Source organism: Apodemus sylvaticus, chromosome 3, assembly GCF_947179515.1.
Source record: "Apodemus sylvaticus chromosome 3, mApoSyl1.1, whole genome shotgun sequence".
Classification (NCBI taxonomy): domain Eukaryota; kingdom Metazoa; phylum Chordata; class Mammalia; order Rodentia; family Muridae; genus Apodemus; species Apodemus sylvaticus.
In genome coordinates this window covers 77,543,623-77,565,618 of record NC_067474.1, presented here as the reverse complement: position 1 = coordinate 77,565,618, position 21,996 = coordinate 77,543,623, and the positions used below count along the sequence as shown (strand labels likewise).

The 21,996-nt window shown below is 39.1% G+C and overlaps 1 protein-coding gene across 3 annotated transcripts in view; it reads left to right on the top strand.

The window, feature by feature from the left end:
* The window catches only part of Astn2 (astrotactin 2), a 989,271-nt gene that overhangs the window by 457,589 nt on the left and 509,686 nt on the right, over positions 1–21,996 (top strand). For 2 of the 3 annotated variants that reach the window (XM_052176645.1, XM_052176643.1), the window contains 3 exons: positions 10,658–10,742; positions 11,773–11,847; positions 12,613–12,750. In XM_052176645.1, coding sequence (XP_052032605.1) covers positions 10,658–10,742; positions 11,773–11,847; positions 12,613–12,750 — 298 coding nt within the window. The remainder of the gene's footprint in view (positions 1–10,657; positions 10,743–11,772; positions 11,848–12,612; positions 12,751–21,996) is intronic. The other variant, XM_052176644.1, reaches the window with a different exon arrangement.

Here is a 21,996-nt window from a genome sequence, read left to right as displayed (position 1 = left end):
TTTATAATTGTCAGATGCTGGAAATAACCCAGGTATCCCTCAACAGAAGATTGGATGCAAAAAATGTGGTATATCTACACAATGGAGTACTATTCAGCCATTAGAAACAATGAATTCATGAAATTCTTAGGCAAATGGATGGACCTAGAGAACATCATACTAAGTGAGGCAACCCAGACTCAAAAGATGAATCATGGTATGCACTCACTAATAAGTGGATATTAACCTAGAAACCTGGATTACCCAAAACATAATCTACACATCAAATGAGGTACAAGAAGAAAGGAAGAGTGGTCCCTTGTTCTGGAAAGACTCACTGAAGCAGTATTCAGCAAAACCAGAACGGGGAAGTGGGAAGGGGTGGGTGGGAGGACAGGGGGAGAGAAGGGGGCTTACGGGATGTTTTGGGAGTGGGGGGGCTAGGAAAGGGGAAATCATTTGAAATGTAAATAAAAATATACAGAATTAAAAAAAATTAAAAAAAAAAAAAAGAAAAAGAAACAAAACCATTGGAAAGGACAGGAATTCAAGGCCCATATCTAAGCATCATGAAAGCAATATACAGCAAACCGGTAGCCAACATCAAACTAAATGGAGAGAAACTTGAAGCAATCCCACTAAAATCAGGGACTAGACAAGGCTGCTCCCTCTCTCCATATCTTTTCAATATAGTTCTTGAAGTCCTAGCTAGGGCAATTAGACAACATAAGGAGGTCAAAGGGATACAAGTTGGAAAGGAAGAAGTCAAACTATCACTATTTGCAGATGATATGATAGTATACTTAAGTGACCCAAAAAACTCTACCGGAGAACTCCTACAGCTGATAAAAAACTTCAGCAAAGTGGCTGGCTACAAAATCAACTCAAGCAAATCAGTAGCCTGTATATACTCAAAGAATAAGCTGACTGAGAAAGAAATTAGGGATATGACCCCCTTCACAATAGCCACAAACAGCATAAAATATCTTGGTGTGACTCTAACCAAACAAGTAAAAGACCTATATGACAAGAACTTCAGATCTCTGAAGAAGGAAATCGAAGAAGATCTCAGAAAATGGAAAAATCTTCCATGCTTGTGGATTGGCAGGATTAATATAGTTAAAATGGCCATCTTGCCAAAGGCAATCTACAGATTCAATGCAATCACCATCAAAATCCCAACCCAGTTCTTCATAGAGCTAGAAAGAGCAATGCTCAAATTCATCTGAAATAACAAGAAACCCAGGATAGCTAAAACTATTCTCAACAGTAAAAGAACTTCAGGGGGATTCAGTATCCCAGACCTGAAACTTTACTGCAGAGCAATAGTGATAAAAGCTGCATGGTATTGGTACAATGTCAGGCAAGTGGATAAATGGAATAGGATTGAAGACCCAGAAATGAACCCACACAGCTATGGTCACTTGATCTTTGACAAAGGAGCTGAAAGCATCCAGTGGAAAAAAGATAGCCTTTTCATCAAATGGTGCTGGTTCAACTGGAGGTCAGCATGCAGAAGAATGCGAATTGATCCATTCTTATCTCCTTATACTAAGCTCAACTCCAAGTTCATCAAGGACCTCCAAATAAAACCTGACACACTGAAACTCATAGAAAAGAAACTGGGGAAGACCCTTGAGGACATGGGCACAGGGGAAAAGTTCCTGAACAGAAGAGCAATGGCTTATGCTCTAAGATCAAGAATTGACAAATGAGACCTCATAAAACTACAAAGTTTCTGTAAGGCAAAGGACACTGTCAAAAGGACAAAATGTCAACCAACAGATTAGGAAAGGATCTTCACCAACCCTAAATCTGACAGAGGGCTAATATCTAATATATACAAAGAACTCAAGAAGGTAGAACCCAGAGAACCAAATAACCCCATTGAAAAGTGGGGTACCGAGCTAAACAAAGAATTTTCACATGAAGAACTTTGGAGGACTGAGAAACACCTTAAGAAATGTTCAACATCATTAATCATTAGGGAAATGCAAATCAAAACAACCCTGAGATTTCACCTCACACCAGTCAGAATGGCTAAGATCAAAAACTCAGGAGACAGCAGGTGTTGGTGAGGATGTGGAGAAAGAGGAATAATCCTCCACTGCTGGTGGAATTGTAAGATGGTGCAACCATTTTGGAAATCAGTCTGGCAGTTCCTCAGAAAACTGGGCACCTCACTTCCAGAAGATCCAGCTATACCACTCCTGGGCATATACCCAGAGGATTCCCTGGCATGCAATAAGGACACATGCTCCACTATGTTCATAGCAGCCCTATTTATAATAGCCAGAAGCTGGAAAGAACCCAGATGTCCCTCAATGGAGGAATGGATACAGAAAATGTGGTATATATACACAATGGAATACTACTCAGCAATTAGAAACAATGAATTCATGAAATTCGTAGACAAATGGATTGGGCTGGAGAGCATCATACTAAGTGAGATAACCCAGTCTCAAAAGATCAATCATGGTATGCACTCACTGATAAGTGGATATTAACCTAGATACTTGGAATACCCAAGAAATAATCCACATATTAAATGATGTCCAAAAAGAATGGAGGAGTGGCCCCTAGTTCTGGAAAGACTCAATGCAACAGTATAGGGGAATACCAGAACAGGAAGTGGGAAGGAGAAGATGGAAAAACAGGGGGAGGGAAGAGAACTTATGGGACTTGAGGGGAGTGGGGACCCAGAAAAAGGGAAATCATTTGAAATGTAGATAAAGAATACATCAAATTAAAAAAAAAGAAATAAAACCAGATTATGTATGGACCAAATTTTGGCAATGTTTAGAAGGGTGTTTCGGATCTGTGAATTCTTCCTTCTCACTTTACAGATAGAAATGCAGAAGGAGACAGAGAAAAAGTGATTTGCAGAGGAACTGTGCTTTTAAATGTAATCCTTAAATGGCACTGGTTATATTGAAAGCAGCTGTAATCATCTTATTCCTTTTAAATAATCACATCTTCACTTAAGTTTCTTTTGCTTCTTATACTCTCTCAACCTCTGATCTCTCTTCCCTTGATCTCTTCCTTCTAGTATCCAGGCTGTACTTTTCTCAAGGAGTGGGATTAAGGCACCTTTGGGAGTGTTGAAATGCCTCAGGGAATAAGAGAATATGATGCATAATCATGAGGACTAGCATCCAGACCCCAGAACCAATGTGACAATCCAAACATCCCATCCCATCACATCTATAACACAAGCTTCAAAGAAGCAGCAATAGGAACGTTTCTAAAACTTTCTGGCTTTCCACATATGTGAGAAACACACAAGTCCCATGAGAACGAAGAGACATGGTAGGAATAGGTAGAGTGATAGATACACCTAATGCCCTCTTCTACCTTCTATATATGCATATACCTGCACTTACACAAAAACATATACTCATATTCATATGTTCATATACAAACTGTGTATGTTCATACACATAGTGTAACATATCCATAGTAAGAAGTTTCCTGGAAGTCTGCAAGTACATCTGAAGTGACCCTGCTCCTTAAGTGTCAGTGGAGGGCTTACCTATAAATGGGACATCTATATTACACTCCCTTCCTTGATGGTTCAGAGAACACTGCAGAAGAAAGGGGCATGCAATGACATATGTCAGTTGCATTCCATTACTGTATGCAACAATCTGCCTCGCCCTCAGTAATGTCATTTGTTCCTTCCCCCTCTATCCTGTACTTGACTCTGGAATAGGTCACAGAGCCACAGGGCAAAGAGATCACAGTTGCAGTTATAACAGGAAAGCATGCCGTGCTCCGTGCCTTGAGACACCAGGGAGTCGTATTTCTAAGCAACAGGGACACAAAGAGTAAATAGGAAAGTGAACAGCAAGTAGCTTCCCTGGTCTGTGGTGATAAGTGATGACTGAGCTGCAAGCAAGTGAAAATGGAATCATGAGAGGATGACAAGGAGGGAGGATGGGAGTCAGAATACAAGGCTGGTGAAAAAGATAGGACATACACAGTATCCTCTTAAGGCAACACAGCAGCCTCCCGCCATGCCCTGAATTTGTGTTTGCCTCCGTCAACAGGAGATGCTGCAGACAAGGAAAGATAACTGGCAACAGACTTCTGGAAAGATGTAGAAGAGCCATGGAGATTGTCTCCTTTGACATGCCAAACCCTATAGGAAAATAATTAAAACAAACAAATGAACGAACAAAACTACAGTGTCACCGTGTCTTTGACTTTTTAAACTTTTTTATTAGATATAGTCTTCGTTTACATTTCAAATGGTGTTCCCTTTCCTGGTTCGAGCACCCCCCAGTCCGAACGTCTCATAACCCATCTCCCCTCCCCCTGTTCCCCAATCAACCCTCTCCTGCTTCCCTGTCCCAGCATTCCCCACACTGCAGCATCAAGCCTTTCCTGGCTGTTCTGTAGCAAGGAACTCTGCCCTTCAACCATGATGTTCTGCAGGACCACAGCCTGGAAGCAATGGAGCCAACTGACTATGGAGTTAACCCTCTAATACTACAGACACAATAAATATTTCTTCTTTTATGTTGTTTCTTAGTGATATTTATCATAATGAAAAGGTGAGTAACATATTAGATAAGTTGCTTCAAAGCTCTGTCATTTGTTGGTTAATAAAGAGTCAGAGAAAAGCTTCAGCTGATCTTTTGTTGTTGTTAGGTATATTCTTTATTCACATTTCAAATGTTGTCCCTTTTCCGGGTTCTCCCCTTCCCTGAAAATTCCATAAGCCATCTCCCCTTCCTCCAATCAACCCTCCCCCACTTCCCTGTCCTGGTATTCCTCTACACTATGGAATCAAGTCTTTCCAAGACCTCTTTACCTCCCTTTGATGTCCAACAAGGCCATCCTCTACTGCCTATATGTCTGGAGCCATGGGTAACTCCATGTGTACTCTCTGGTTGATGGTTTTGTCCCTGGGAGCTCTAGGAGTACTGGGTTCCTCCTATGGCACTGCAAATCCCTTTAGTTCTTTGGATCCTTTCTTTAGCTCCCCCATAGGGGACTCTGTGCTCAGTTTAATGGCGGGTTGAGAGTGTCTCCCTCTGTATTTGTCATGCATTAACAGAGCTTAGGAAAATGGATGGAATTAGAAAATATCATCCTGAATGAGGTAGCTCAATCACAAAAGAACACAAATTGTATGCACTCTTGGATAACTGGATATTAGCCCAGAAGCTTGCAATAGTCAAGACACAATTCACATATCAAATGATGTTCAAGTAGAAGGAAGAACAATGTATGAATACTCTGGTGCTTCTTAGAAGGGGAAACAAAATACCCCCAGAAGGAGATACAGAAACAAAGTGTGGAATAGAATCTCAGGGAAGGACTATCCAAAAACCACACTACCTAGTGATCCATCCCATATACAGTTACAAAACCCAGATACTGTTATTGATGCCAACAAGGACTTGCTGACTGGAGCCAGATACATCTGTTTTTGATTTTCAAAGCCATACTTTGTGCTAAATATGTTTTTCTTCTACTAAAGCAAGATTTTGAATGGGCTTCTCCCATTCAGGAGCAACCAAAACACAGGATATGTAATAGTTTCAGCAACAATAAATGTGCCAAAGACCATGCCAAGGACTTTAAAAAAAATGTCTCTTGAAATTTCCAGATGATACTTGGTCCCAATTTTATTATGTAAGTAAAAGGCCCCAGAGAGAGAGGGAACTTATACCACTTCTAGTAGTATAAGTTCTAGTAGCCCTTGAATCAAGAACAGGAATCGTTCATGACCGACTACTTTGCCAGCCCACTGGCCTTATGTCATTAAGGGAAGAGCACTGTTCACTTTGACATGCTTTAGATAAAATAAATCCAGTTGCTCACGATCAGTGGGGTTCTATTGTTTCTGCATAAGAGGCTATGAAGAGAGGATACATGCAACATGAAGTGAGAGCTCTGTAATAGGACGTAAGAGACAAGAGTAAATATTTTCAAGCCAGCACAGCTCATCTGTATCTGGCAATACTGAGTTCTAGTAACCAGTATGAGAGAATTTGCTTAATTGAATTACCTTATGGGAACCACTTTAATGAAGAAATTAAACATTTTTTAGATCTGCATTATTAACCACATACAAATGTGTGTTTTTAATGTGCTTAAGGATATTTCAAATTCCTTTTACCTTTTTTATAATACCTGCTTGGAAATGTAATATCCTCATTATAGAAAATTCAGAAATGTCAGAGGAGTAAAAAGGGTAAAAGTTTCCTTAAAATGGTTTTAATATGCACTAAAGAATTATACTGACAAAGCTGACTAAAGTACTCTGGTGGCTCTGGTAGACAAAAGCCTTTAGTCCTTACCTTGGCTACCTCAGAGACTAGTCCAGATATTTGGCACAATATCTTTAGTTTCTGAACCTGCCTTTCTCTTCTGAAAAATGAAGGTGGGAAGATCTGAACTAAAGGATTTTTAAGGGCTTTGTCTGCTCTGATGTATAATAGAATTCTATTTTGGACAATTCCTCAGCTTGAGTTCACAGTGACTGCTTTGCTGGCAAATATCTGTCATGAGTGGAAGGTATCCCCATTAGCATTCTAAATAAAATCATCTTGAATTCATGAGTATTACATTTGTATGTTCATTAGTTCTTCCTTCCTTCACTCATTCATTTCTTCCCTCTGTCCATTTATTCATCAATTAACCTGTCCTGTATCAGTTATTAGTCTATTTTATTATGACCCAAGGTGTTTGATAAAACTTAAAAAAAGACAAAAGAAACCCTCCCAAAAATCAAAAAAATATTAAGTTTAGTGTAAAAAAAAACACCAAATAAAAAATTAATATCCCTCTTATGAACTGTATTTAGCATCTGGTCATTAAATGCTTCCATGGGTGTGGTAGCATATTTTAGGTGCTGGGATGCAGCCCTAACTAGAGAGGTAAATAATATCTTTTAAGGAATGTTCACACTGATGATAGATGCAAAGGTGAATAGGTATTTCCAATCAGCATGCTAACATGTGTCCCAGCAGAGCTACTCTTGACAGCCTGTCATGCAGAGGCAGAGTGGGGAAAAGTTCCTACCCTGGGAAGGGGTAAATAATGCTTAATTCTAGCTGCCAAAGGCTGACAAGAAGGAAATGCTTAGCTGCAAACGGAGGAGAATTTGCTGAATGAGCAAAATAGAAAAGAGAAGTCAATAAAGCCAATAGCCAGCTGTGGCACTGATGGAGATGTTGCCAGAGACGCCCACCCCACTGCTAAGAGTAATCATAGCCAAGACTAAAACAAATTGTCCAGAGAGCAGAGGTTAGGGATTTGGAAAGGCAAAGGAAAATGTCTGAATCCTGGTGTTGAGAATGGATAAACATTTAATCCAATGCTCAACTTTGTATCTGGAAAAACTAATGCCAGTGGGAGAAAAATAAAGAGAAAATACTCGTGTCTTTAGAGAATATGTGGGCACTACCAGGGACTATCTTAGAAGCTAAAGAGGAGGAAAGGAATAGTTTGATCAGCAACTCCCATCTACCTAAGCTACAGCCTGTATTCTTGCCTACCTTCATCTGTTCTGTAAGATCTCTGTCATCTCATTCCCAGTGTATAGGTGAAAAAACTGAGACCAAAGAGATTTAGCAGATTCTAATGTCCTCTGCTTCCTTAATTAGAAAACCAGACAGCATTAGAATCTGGTCTGTCTGTCTGTTCCCAGCCCTGAGGGCTTTGCCTTCTCCCTACTTTCTATTCTCCAGGCAGCTCTGTGGAAGCCCCTGGGGTGGCTGCTTCTCATTTGCAAGCTACATATTTGTTGTATAACGAGTGACAGTAATTAATGATCCATCTGAATCAAGGAAAACTTGTTTAGTAAGCACACCAGGAGGAAAGAGAAAAATATAGCAGTACCCTTTCACTGAACAAACTTCTCACTGTCACAAAGACGCCCCAGCAGACATGGGAAATGTGAATGAGCTGAGACCTTTAGTGAAGAATCACTGATGGGCTAGGAGAAACCAAAGGAGCTTTCTCCTTGGTCACTGTAGCAAGACTTCCTTTCCCTTTGCTAAGAAAAACAGTTTTACCTCTCCTGTTATGAATCACGAGGTCTGTGTCCTTTGGCAGATCATAAATCAGTTTTGGGAGTCTCGAGGACAAATCCCGGGACTTTTAATCTTTAATATTAGACATGTTTAAAGTGGTGAATATTTCATGAAAGGGCTGTTGCATTTTAACACATCATTAGCAAGTCTTGCCCCACCCCCACTAGTAAATTACTGCTATCCAAATTCAAGGCTCTCAGCCCTCAATTTTCCTTTCCTCCTGCAAGAACCAGCTGATTAGAACATGTACAGCGCACACGCACAGTGGACCACCCCAGGCATGATGGTTAGGGGAAGCTTACAGAAAATATTACTGCCTGTGAGAAGACCCCCTGATGATCTGCCACATGCTCAGAGGAAAGGAAAGGGAAGGTAGATATCTTTATTCTCTTTCTCCTCCATCTTTCAACCATCTGAATTTTGAATATTTCAGATTCTACTCCTGATCCATTCTCTGACTCCGTACACCCTCTTACTACCTTTTCATTCTGATCAATATTTATGAAATCCAGGATGTTTTTCAAACACTTGCAAGGTGCTGGCCACACAAAGATTGAGACATTCTAATATATAGAGTGAGTTAAAGATTTGCCTGTTCCTCTCAGAATGCTCTATGGAATGTCAAATGTATAACACCTAGGGTTCCTTGTTGAAAAGAGAAAGCTTACTGGATAAACATAAATGTTTTAAAACAAGTAGTTCTGGGAAGACTTTCACAGCCTGTTACTGCATAGAATTCTGTTTATGTGGTTTACACAACATTAAAAATAAAAACAAACAATAATCCATAGAATGCATGGTAGGTATAGATGGCTACTTGTAACCATGGCGACCTAATTTCAATACCCAAATCCCCATAAGCAGAACAAAATAATTGGCTGGTTCCTACAAATTTTCCACAATAAGTAAGCAAATGTAAAAATAATTAAAGACTTAATTTACAATTTATATTTTGTAGAAGTGGAGTTTGTTAGCATATTTACTTGGAGGCTCAGAATCCTCTTCAATGAAACATGGACCAAAGTAAGACTTGCTTTTCTAGAGGCAAGTTGAAATATATTTACCTGGCAACCAGAGTTGATTTGTGGACATAGTATCCTCAACTCTCAAATGTGAGTTTTCAGTGTCTACCTGCTCTCAGCCTGTCCTTTTTTATTCTTCCTTTCTTTATTTTTAATTTTCAAGGAGATTCAAACAATAAAGTGTTAAGAAAAAAAAGTTTAAAACTGAATCTTCCATGTTCAATAATGCATATCCCTCACAGTGCTGTGAGAATTTGCATCAGGACAAGGTGAAACTGTGATTCACCAAAAGATGGGAATGGTCAGATATCAATAGCCAGGAAACTGGTTAAACACTGCTAATAGTTAATTGCGGACTGACTTTCCTCTAGGCAACAGGCTAAGTAAGCCTGGGCAGTTTCTAATGTATCCGAGATGAATGTCACAAAATGATGGTTCCACATATTACTGGATCACCAAATTGTCTTTTTCTTCTTCAGTCTAAGTATGCATGATAGAAACTAAGTCAAGTGCTTTCCCATTGAGCTCAGCCCCAGCCATGCATGTTTCTCAAAATAAGGTTGGGAGGGAATTGTGTGCATCATCCACAGGGAAAATCACCCCATAGAGAGTACTGTATCCCCTAAATTAATTTTTTATAGAATATATTTTTGGCACAGCATCTGTCAACATTTTACAAGTATACCTTTGGTGGAAAATAACAAATTTAACATTAAAACTTCACACTTTCAGAAATGCACTGAGCAGCCATCATAAGCGTACAGTGGGACCTTCTGAAAGCTGTTGTAGAATTCTGAACACTGGCAATAGACAAGGCATGCTGAAATGACCTTAGCCAATGGGAGGAGAACTGTTGCACAGTGTTGATGGGTTGGAAGCCCTCATGCAGACTCACACAAACATGGCCAGGGAAGAAAACAATGGTGCACAGTAGTGGATAGATAGATACAAGGAAGGAAACACACAAGAGATAACGAACAAGACCAGATCAGGAGAAAAAGAAAAGAATAGAGGAGAGATGAAAAGATGTAAACAAACAAACAAAAGAGGTAAACTGCAGGCAAAATACATTTTCCAAAACAGAAAATCAAGTTTCTTGAAAGAGTTGCCACCATAGACACAAAGGAAAAATTCTGTCTCATTGCCCTGGAAAACATTTCATTTTCTATTTATACTTTTACAATACATATATAACATCATACTACATAGACATATACATACATATAAATATATATAATCAAATATGTAGTAATAATTTTTAAATTGGCCCTCTGTTATTACTTGACTATTTCCTGTTTTTCTTATCAAACTGTAAGCCCCCTTAACCACTGAGTAATGTCTTTTTTCCTATGTGTCTGTGGTGTAGAGCTGAGATTTTTGGTTGAATGTGTTCAAAATGTCTTGGATGTACAGATAAATAGTTAAATGAAGAAATGAGCATATGCATAAACTCTTTGTTAACCACAGTAGTCAGTGGATCCTGTACCCTTTCTTCATAAATCCTTTCCCAAACTAGCAAGTTTATTATTTTTCTAGGAAAACAAGGGAAGCAAGAAACAGCATATGTGTAGAGGTAATGTATCAAAACATGTTTCTTTTTGCTTCCAGGAGAGTGCAGTTGTCACGAAGGTTATGCCCCTGACCCAGTCCACAGACATCTATGTGTTCGCAATGACTGGGGTCAAAGTGAAGGGTGAGTGACTCAGGACCTCTTTCACTTACATCCTGATTAGAATTTGTAGAGAATAAGAAACTACATAGTGTGAAGTCCTAAATGAGATCCTCTTTACTAAACCTCTTTCCAAGGGCTCTGGAATAGGAGTTAGAAAGATTATAAGAGCCAGAGGTAGTGTATTACTTCAAACAAAGGGTATCTTGAAGACACAACAGAATAGCTTCCCATATGAACTCACAGGAATTGTGATAGTGTGCAAAAGACCTGAGCAAGGTTAAGCAAGATGAAATAGCACCTTCAAATGGGAAAAAGTGGGCATGAAATCCCACACATAACTGAGGAGATATTAGCATGCTGATAGCTTCTGATAGTTTTCTTAAAAGGTATGCCCATTGGTAGGTCAATCTCTCTCCCAGGGAGATGTCATTCCTAAGAGTACTTGATCAACACAAATTACACATGATGGGTTGGAAAAAAAGGGAAGCAGAGAGAAAACATGGAGCTGGGTGGATGTGGAGGCAAGAGTAAAGATTAAACAAGTTGAATATTATCAAACTACATTATATGATATTCTCCAATAATTATTAAAATATTATTTTAAATATAAATCAAAACACACTATACATACTACACACACACACACACACACACACACACACACACACCTCTGGGTACATCCCAGTGAAAAGTGAAACCTATTTCTTCTGCTGTATCACACTTTAGTACTAGTCACACATGACTTATGAAGCTTCTAGAGACCAAGCACTGATGCTTTACTCATACATCGAAACAAAAAATAATAAAGTATGCTGAGGTGGAACTGGGCTTTTGAACATGAACTCAGAAATAGACAAGGGAACTTAATAAAAGTGCTGAGTCCTCTATAAAGTGTCTAAGACATCCCTTTAAAATGTAGAAAGTCTCCTCCAGCAGTTAGTTCTATGGAATATTATTGTATAGCTTCTGTTAAACAGTGGGGCTGGTACTTACTTCAGACTAATGCCCTGTCTTGTCTTCTTGCCTTCCTTTTCATGCGTTATTTCCTCAGACCTTGGCCTTACACAACACTGGAGAGGGGCTATGATCTGGTGACAGGAGAGCAAGCCCCTGAAAAGATTCTCAGGTGAGTTAACAGTCTTTCTGGGATATGCTACTGGGGAAAGGAGAAAGGGTAGACAAAAGGTGCATGTGCACAGTCTTAGAATGTTGATCCAGAGACTCACTGAATATAAAAGAAATCTCACTGGCACTGATGCAGCATTATGGCCAGGTTGCTATGGGGATCTGATTCCTATTTGTCTGGTTTCTAGACTCATAGACAGAGGTACTTAAGCTAGGGAAGACATTACAGATTATTCTGTCTACCCACTTAAGAAATACTTTACAACCCTAAACTCTCTTCTTAATTACCTCTGCTTGCCACCTCTATGAAACTGTGTGTAAAACTTCTATATTTAACCAGATAAAAGCACACAGTGAATTAAGTAGCAGTACCAGGGAAAGAAATGTTGGTTTAAATTGATTTAGAGTCCACAGTTACTGTCTGTGCCAAACTGCTCCTTCTGAGTCTTTGTGGAACTCCTGCTGGGCATGAGGACAGCAAGCAAGCAGAGCTGCAATAGTCCCTGTCTTCATAGTGTCCACTCATTACTCAAGGAAAGATAACAAGCTCCCCAAGACAGCACAAGGGCTGAATGATGCATACACTTAAGCAGCAAACATCCAAATATGAGCAAATCTGGCTAAAGCTGTGCCTTGGAAAATATAGACAATTCAAGCTGGGTGGAAAGATGAGAAAGTGCCCTTATAAGGGAGGGAAGAGGGCCCCCCTTTTTCTTTTACTCTTTGCTTCCCGGGGAGTTCCCCAATGGAAACTCTTACATTGCAGGTCTACTTTCAGCTTGGGCCAAGGCCTCTGGCTTCCTGTCAGCAAAAGCTTTGTGGTTCCACCGGTGGAGCTGTCTATCAACCCCCTGGCCAGCTGCAAGACTGATGTGCTCGTCACAGAAGACCCTGCAGATGTCAGGTAGGGAAGTCATCTTTAAGACCCTGTGTAGCGGACTTCTTGTAGCTGCAGAAGTCCTTCTGCTTCAGAACCACAAGCATTCTTAAGGAGTTCAGTAATGTTGATAGAGGTCTGAAAGATGTCAAGAATGTTGTCAAATTCATCTGTTCTTAAATTCTAGAAGCACCTTCCGTTATTGTGCAGCACTGGCTTGTATTCTACCACCATGGCTTTCCTTCTGGGATTTTATTTACAAAAATGAAAAAAAAAAAAGAAAGGAAGAAAGGAAAGAAGGAAGGAAGGAAGGAAGGAAGGAAGGAAGGAAGGAAGGAAGGAAGGAAGGAAGGAAGGGAGGGAGGGAGGGAGGGAGGGAGGGAGGGAGGGAGGGAGGAAGGAAGGAAGGAAGGAAGGAAGGAAGGAAGGAAGGAAGGAAGGAAGGAAGGAAGGAAGGAAGGAAGGGAAAAAATACTATCTATGGCTGATATGGCTGAAACATGATCTCACTCACTGTGAGATTTATTATGGATGAGCTTATCTTAAAAATCATCATTAATTAGCAGTATGTTGGAGAGCCTTGAAAGTTTGACGGGTGGTTTCTTTTGTGAGGATGACGTTCTGGAAAATGCACAAGATCTGAACTCCCAATCTGTCAAACCCTTTGATACTCACTCATGAGATAATGTGACTGCATCACTCCCTTTGTGCCTTGTACCTTGCAAACAACTTTCTTGCTGACTTACTTTCCTTTTTTCTAATTAGTGGCTTATATATTATGCTGTCCCATTATGGGGTGCACATCTCAAGGTCAAAGAAAATAACTTCCTTAGCTTTGCAATACTAGGTTCCTAATACATATTGGACATCTACTAAATGTTTATTGATTTCATTAAGTCAGGGGTCTTAGATCTGATCCTAGTACAAGTCTGGATTTTTCTAGCATAGACTTATTTCTCTGTCTCCAGTTTGAGTAAAGGAAACCTTGCAAAAATTATGACGTAAACATAAATGAACTCCAGTCTTAATTACAAAAGTAGCTTGCCTACAGTTTACTGATTTGTTAACTAAAATCAATCCCTGACACTGATGACTACCTGTGACTGTGATACAACCACTCAACAATTGACACAGGTTCACTATGAATTGATCTGTAGTGAACACGTTTTTGTTGTCTTCTGAGAAATCCTTGAGTAGTAGTTCTCAATGTCTGCTGCATTTCATACAGATGGATGAGACTGATATCCAGGCTATGTAGTTTGTAGAACAATGGTCTTTTTTAAAAAAATAATGATATAATATTGGGGCTGAAGAGATGGTTCAGGAGTTAAAAATGTTTTCTATTCTTCCAGGGGACACAAGTTCAGTTGCAAGCACCCACATTGTGATTTACAGATAGCTCCCCGGAACTACAAATTCAGAGGAATCCAATATCCTCTAGAGACTGCAGAGGCACCTGCACTCATGTGCATGTGCCAACACACATGGAAACATAATTAAAAATTTGAAAGAAAATTTCAAAACTAATTAAGGTAATAAATGAATAGCTTTTATAAAATGCAGAAGCAAGTTATTAAAAACTAAAGAGAAAAAGTATTTTTGAACATATAAACTGATTCATTGCGGTTTGCATCATTTTCATTTGTCTAAATATAGAATTGGAATAAAAAGCATTTGAGGAAATCTTGTTAAAGACTCTGGGTATTGTGTATCGCAAAGCTAGAACAAGGCACATCAAATAGAACCACTCTCAAGGAACGCTAAAGATCTCAGTTAAAACCCTGTGAAAGGCACTTTGCTACAAAGCTCTATGTGGTTGACATTGCTCCCAGGATTTTAATGAAGATACATGTGTCAGATGTTGCTGTGGGTGAGCAGCCCATTTTCACCACCTGTAAACAATATGATGCAACCACTTCTTATTTTTTATGTTTCCAGTTCTTTGTCTGTAAAATGAAGCTGGCATGCCTTTCCCATCAAGTATAATAGCTGTACCAATTGGTGGTAACCTGTGCACTTGATCATTTAGTAATGCAACTGTATTTTATCTTTATATCACCATCTAATGTAGCTAGGCTGTTGTTTACATTATATTTATAAACATTAAGCAGGCAGACCAAACATGAACTTAAGGCCTATATTGTGTTCTTCTTTGGAAGTGATGAAGCCCAGTTTTGACCTTTAATCATTAAGAGCAGACAAAGATTATAGTCTTTCTTGTGAAATGATTTGTACTAAGTGGAGTTTTCCAAGCTACATTAATAAACCTTGTTTGACATAGCATTGCTCGGGCAAGCATATCATGAGCATTTAAAGAATTAATAAGTTCCAATCAAATGATATGTTAGAAATTAATAAATAACAGATCATAATTATAGATAGCCAATATCAGTGACATGGAATCACAGCAAAGAGATTAGAATGAAGACTGTGGTAATTGAGGCATAGGAGAGACAGAATGGCACATTACAGTAAGATTCCAGGAGTGACTTGAAGGTGCATTACAAGTTTGGGCTGAGATTCCAAACCTGTGATAAATTTGAAGGTAATGTATGAGACCTTTCATAACCAGATCCAAAGCAGCTGTGACCCATTGTGGTAGCTGAGTTTACTATAACTATTAGTATTTGGTGAGCAAAAAAGAGCAACTAAATGTTTCATATACTTTTCACAGGAATGTAAATTAGCTTGACCACTGTAGAAATCTGTCAAACAGTATCTACTCACGTTGGATGCACAGAAGACTAATTATTGACTTGACCACTAAATATTTATATAACAGAAACTTGTGTGTCTCTCTCTCTGTGCATATCCATGTAAAAGTACTAAAACACAGAATCCAGACATAAAGGAGTATACATGTTTCTATAATAATTTATCCTATTATGTTTACTGATTTGTAAAACCCCTTGTAATACTTTGGGTAATAGAAGGTTATGGGCAGATTGGAGGATTTGTGATGATGAAGTGTGATATTTTCCTCATGGTTGTGCTTTTATAAACATTTTCCCCAAACATTCTTCAAAGTACACATTGCTATGAGAATCTTTTATTTTCATTAAACAAAGTTCAGTGTTTAAAGTTACAAACCTAGGAACCCTGCTGAACCAGCCCAATTCACACCTTCATTCCATCGCCCTGTTGTGCTCTAGATTTACTGTGCTTCTGTTTACCCTTGAGGAGATCGAAGATAGGAGAATTTTTGCTTTGTAATTGTTTTGTTTTCTGTTTGTTTTTATTGTTTTGTTCTCATAATGCACGATAAAGAGAGAAGATTAAATAGTCTAATAAAGTGCTGAACTTGACAATGATTAGCTCTCGAGAGACAATAATTATCATGCCTCTGATGGTACCATAATGGATTTTCTTCTCTTTTACTTTTTAATTCTTTTCTCTTTTCCGTGCAAAAAGGGTGCATCCAATTGATGCATTTTAAAATCAACAGTTTTGGCATTGAGCGTTTGCACTAATCTTTGTGCCATAAGATTTAGAGGAGAATTTAAATGAGTATGTGCAGTCTGCTGTGATTTGCCAGGCCTGTGGCTTTATGGACATGAAGATCTCTATTAAATAAATAAAAAAATTATGTGTGGGTTATCAGAGGTTGCTTTAAGAGGTGAAAAGGAAAGAACAAGTTGTTTTCAAATGATTAAAAAGAACATTGTTTTTTGAGTGTAAATTGTAGAAAAGACTTGGCTGGTCAAAATCTAAAGTAGAAGGGAAAGATTTTAAGTCAAAGGGGTAAAGGGGCAAATGAAGAGAATTCTTTGTGGAGGCCTCCTGTTCTTGAGCCTGCCCCAGCCTGAGGCTGCTGACAATGAGAATTTTGGGATTCCAGACAAAAGTGGGGTAGCTTTTCATATGAATTCATATGAATTCAAATTTCATATGAATTTCTTTCCGTTCTTAAAAGAATGAAAACTGCTTGTACCTGGTGCCTCTTGTGTGCCAGGCACGGTGCCAAGCACCCTAGTGTTACAGCCATGAATAAGGCTTACCTCTGCTTTCAGAAGTCTCATAGCTTAGCAAGGAGTGTGGAACAAGAGGCTGACTTGAGAATGAAAATAAAAGTTCCTTGTGGAGAGGGAAGCCTGGCAAACAACGCTTCTTGCTGCACACTGGGCCTTCTTCACAACTTCGCCTGGAGCTGGATCTTCTTATAAGAGAAATGTGAGGATAGCCATTGTAGTGAGAATAATAATCCACGAAGCCCAGCATTTGGAGCTCCTCAGTGATTTTTCTATGATCTCAATCAATGAAAATGAAATTGTGAAGTGCTGTTAATTCCTGAACAATGCTGAAAGAATAATGGGACATCAGGATGCAGGCTAATGTTGCACACTTGGTGATCGTTTTCACATTGTGTTCTTTCTGAATAGAATTAAGAATTTCTTCTTGTTCTTTTGCCCTTTCAATTCCCCGACCTGAGAATTTATTGAACACTTATTATGTAGAGTGATATCTAGTAGAAATATAAAATATGAAACAAGAATCACAATGTATCAGATGAGACAAAAGCCACAAACAAATAAAAGATGTAACTTATATTCAAAAAACAGCGACATTTCCAGACAGAAAGAACACACAATGCTAGATATGGTCAGACACATCTAGAGGTAAAAAGGGGGTTTTACAGACATGAAAATCTCTGAGTTAAATATTCAAGATGTCAACTGGTCACTCACTAGTCTAAGATTATCTGGAAACCTGTCAGAAATGCAGATTCTCACAATTTATCTATGACAGATTGGCCATAGTACCCAAAGATAAGATGCCCTAATGTTTAAACCTTGTAAATACTATTTGTTTTTATATTTTTTCATAGATTTTTTTCATAGATGTTATTAAGACTCTTTAACATATCCTGAATTTCCTGGGTCATGGGTATGGCTGAGAACATCATAGCATATGCTTTTATAAGAATGAAACAAAAGGTATTTGACACATACAGAAGAGACAGTTTGAAAGAGAAAAATGTTAATGTCTTATAGTCATAAGCCACTAAATCCAATATCAAGCAGAAGCTAGTAAACATAAAACCAGAACCACAGACACATACACACACACACACACACACACACACACACACACACACACCATCTCCACACGATGGCTGTCCTTGATTTCAGACTAGCAATACTGATTTAAGCCTTCACCTTATCCGTCAAGCCACTCCAGTTTGTGTGATTTTTTTTTCATAGCAAACATAGGAAACAGATTCCAACTACTAAATTAGGTACTTTAGAAATCAGTCCACCAGTTTTATGGAGCAGGTTTTTGGATGACTCTGATACTCACTGAAGTTTGTATTCAAGTGTACTAGGAAATGAAACAGAACACAGTTTCCTGCTCAACTAGAAAATAAAATATATGAGGATTTGGCCACTCTAATGTAGCCTTACCTCCTGGTATAGTAGGTTAATATAGTCCCACATGTTACAAGGATGCATTAGTCCTATCTCTTTTCATCCATACTTTCTGTTTTTAATCTGGGTTGCCTTCTCATGCATACTGTTGTGCTAAAACCCAGTCTTATAAGCTGAGACATTTTGCCAGAGTAAAGAGATATATATTTCTCGATGGTTCAATATGCCTGACACTGCAGAACTAACAATAGCCCATGTAGTTCAGATAAGTCATGTCACTTGCCCAAGGCCACAGCCAGTAAATGTCAAAATCGGGATTTGAATTCTCAAACCTGGACCTTTTGAGCCCATGTTCCTTGTCAGTAGGCTTTGATGCCTCTAGCCAATCATGGGACTGTAGCCACTGTATGAGATCAATGCTTGCAGGAGCAAACTGCATTACCTACCTTGTCCTGAATGACAAGTTCACTTCCTAAACCAAAATGTTTAGCTGCATGCATTGTGATTACAAATAGTGTAGTCCCCAGGGAAAACTCAGAACACATCGGAGTATGGGATGTGGGGCAAGAAAACACCACAAGTTTCTTACCCATGAACAAAAAGCCTGGGGCTGAGGTTTTCACTTCAGTCTGACTGCAGTGGGGCAGAAAAGGATGCATGAGAAAGACGCTAGGAGAATATTAGAGATAAAACACTCGTGCTATTTTCTCGCACCTCTCCCTTTTCCAAGCTGTAGACCATATAGACTAAAGGCAATGGCTTTAGTCACTATATTCTATAAATGTGAGCCACTCGGGCTAAGGAGAAATCTTAAGCATACACATACTGGGTACTTGCTTGGATGGTAGACAATGTGCTGGCTCAAAAACTGTAGAGAATAGCAAGGTAAGTAATGATGGGAAGGGAACAGATTTCGGAGTCAAATACAAGCTGATTGTGAGTTCTGAATGCATAGCTTGGATCAAATCAGTTTCCTATTCTGAAAAACCCCAAAGGTAGAAGCTAGTGGTCTTTTTCATATGATGATGTATATTGAGGATCTTGCATTTCACAGGATATGTAATTGGTGTTCACTAAGACAGAGGAATATTCTTGTGTGTGTGTGTGTGTGTGTGTGTGTGTGTGTGTGTATGTATGTATGCATGTTCTTGACCCGTAAAATAAAAGCTGAAGCTGTCAGATTCCTCCCACCATTTATCCCTGCCTTATCAGTTCGTCAGCAATGAGTTTAGAACCCCAAGATTAGAGTATTATGCAAAGTGAGTAGAGCACACCTTCATGAAAACTGCAGGCTTAATTTCCAGCTCTACCCCTCACTAGCTAACCTCAGCCAAATTACTGAAGCCTTGTTAGCCTCTGTGTCTTATCTATAACTGGGAATAACAATCACAGTCATAACTTTGGATGGTCCTGAGACGTAAACTACATCTTAATTGCATACCTGTAAATGTGTGCACCGTGTCTGGACATTGTGTCATCTGTGCCTGGATCTGGCTAGACCCTTTATAAGTGTGAATTCTGACTCCTTCCAACTAGTGGAATAGCTACTGTTTATTTCCAGATGGTGAAGTCAATGTATTAAGTGCTGTACACAATATTACTTGAGTAATAAGTCAGTATTTGTACTGAGACTGTTAATCTAGTGCTTCATGCTGGGCAGCTTTGGATGTATAGGAAAGGTTCAGTAAGACAGGGGGACGTGGTTACTGGATTCCCATCTTCATCTTTACTGGCCATTTGGTTATTGTAGGCAAGTGTTCTTTCTTAGTTTTTGTTTTTGTTTTTATTTCATTTTTTTAAGTTTTAAGGCATGCATGTTTGTATATGTACAGGTACACATGTGTGTGGAGACTAGAGGACAACGTGAAGTGCTGTTCCTCAGAAGCCATTACGCTGTCTTTGAGGTAGTCTTTCAGTGGTCTAGTACTCACTGACGAGGTTAAGCTATCAGGACAGTGAGTGGGCACTGTGAATCTGCACTCACCAGTCTGCCTGAGGGCTGGCTTTTTGCTTTTGTTTTGTTTCAGTTTGGTTTGGGTTTGGTTTTTATTTTTTGGTTGTGGTTTTATTTTTGATTTTATACTGAAGGGCCAAACTCAATTCCTTGTGCTATCCCTCTAACTGAAAACATGCATTCTTTCTACAAATTAAAATATAATATAGATGGGGAAATGATATTGTAAGTAAATAAGGATTCCCTTTGACAGCTTGGTTCATAGATCATAGCATCTGGATTTGTGCTGGACCACCAGATTCCTCCTTTGTTATAGAGAAAAAGCTCTTCTAACAAAAGTCTGTGTGTAGACCAGCACATTTGCTACCACATGGATAGATTCTCGCCTCTCTTCCCCTCCTTTCCCCCTGCCTGTCATTCAGCCAGTGAGCCTGGAGACACATATATTTTTCCCATTTCACTTTAGCGATCATAATAAAAGTGAAGTCTATTAGGATGAGTTTCAGACCAGGCTCTGTAAATCTCTTCAAACACTTCGCAGCATGGGATTTCTGTTAGTCTTTGCCACAGGGGAAGCTGCACCATGCACCAATGGGCAGCCCAGGTGGAGGGCTCAAGACACAGCCTCTGCTAAATGAAACTCAAATGGAGACTTTAGAATATAAATATTGAAGTGACCCAAGCTGGATAAAGGGGAACCAGTTAGCTAAGCTTCTATCTTACATACAGGAAATGCTAAATTATTAAAATTTTAATAAATGTAATAATAAATATTTGATGTTGAATTATAGACGGCTTTGCAGTTACAGTGAAGCTGAGAAATGACTTGTTATATCTGCATTAGAAGTTAAATACTTTTCAAATGGGACTTGCGAGGCTGCTACAAGTCTCCACATCTTCAGACGAAAAGGAGAGAGAGACATGAAAGGATGTACACCAGGCAGGTACCCTGGTCTGGGAGTGATGATTTGAGGGAAACCTATGGCCATTGCCTATTGCCAAGCTTATTAATTTATTGTCTGTGGATGAATATGTGAGGAAAGTGGCCAATGTTACTCTCCATGTTATTTTTGGGGAAATAGTGTCTTATTACTGAACCTGTAGCTCATGGATTCATCCAGACTGGCTGATGAGTGAGCTTCATAGATCCTCCTGTCTCTGTTTCCCTAGCACTGGGATTTTAATCATGTGCAGCTGCATATTGTTCTTGTGACTATGTGTGTTTTATGTGGACATAGGGTACCTAACTCAGGTCATCTTCCTTGCATGGCAAGTATTTTATTAATTTTGCCATCTCTCCAAGCTGTAACCCTATTTTTATTCTTGTATTTAATGGCTAAGGAAGTTGACATCCTAAGAAGTTAAGCAGAACAGTTGGAGCGGAGGCCTTGGAAATGGGATGTAGACTTGTGACCTCTGCTCAGCCCATCACTGTAGGATCTCCCTTCACCTAGAGCACTTTTCTGCTTAGCATTACTCTGAGTGATTTTAGATTCATGGAAAACCAACTTGCTTTGAATAACTCAATGAGATTTGCATTGGAACACTATCCTGGGAAAGGTGAGAGTTAAGCTCACAAAGGAAATGAGATAAAAATTAAGGGATTACATACTAAGATTCTATCTTTCTTTCCTCATTTTTCTATTATGATGGCTTTATTCTGTCCTATTATGTAACTCACTCCTTCCCATTCTCTGCTGCCTTCCATCTTGCAGGGGAGTAGTAACAATACTCGTGTCATAAAATATGTATGCTTCTTACTACAAAAGAATAATGCGTTTCTTGCATGAGATAAGTTTTGTAGAGTTCCAGGGAAGGTATGTTATTAGACTGACATGTGTTAGACTACCCTTGGCTTAATCATTCATCATGAGTGAAAAAAACACATAGTACAGACAGTGGCAAAGGAAGGATCAAGGGGACAGAGACTCCATCTCATGTTACCCAATCTCT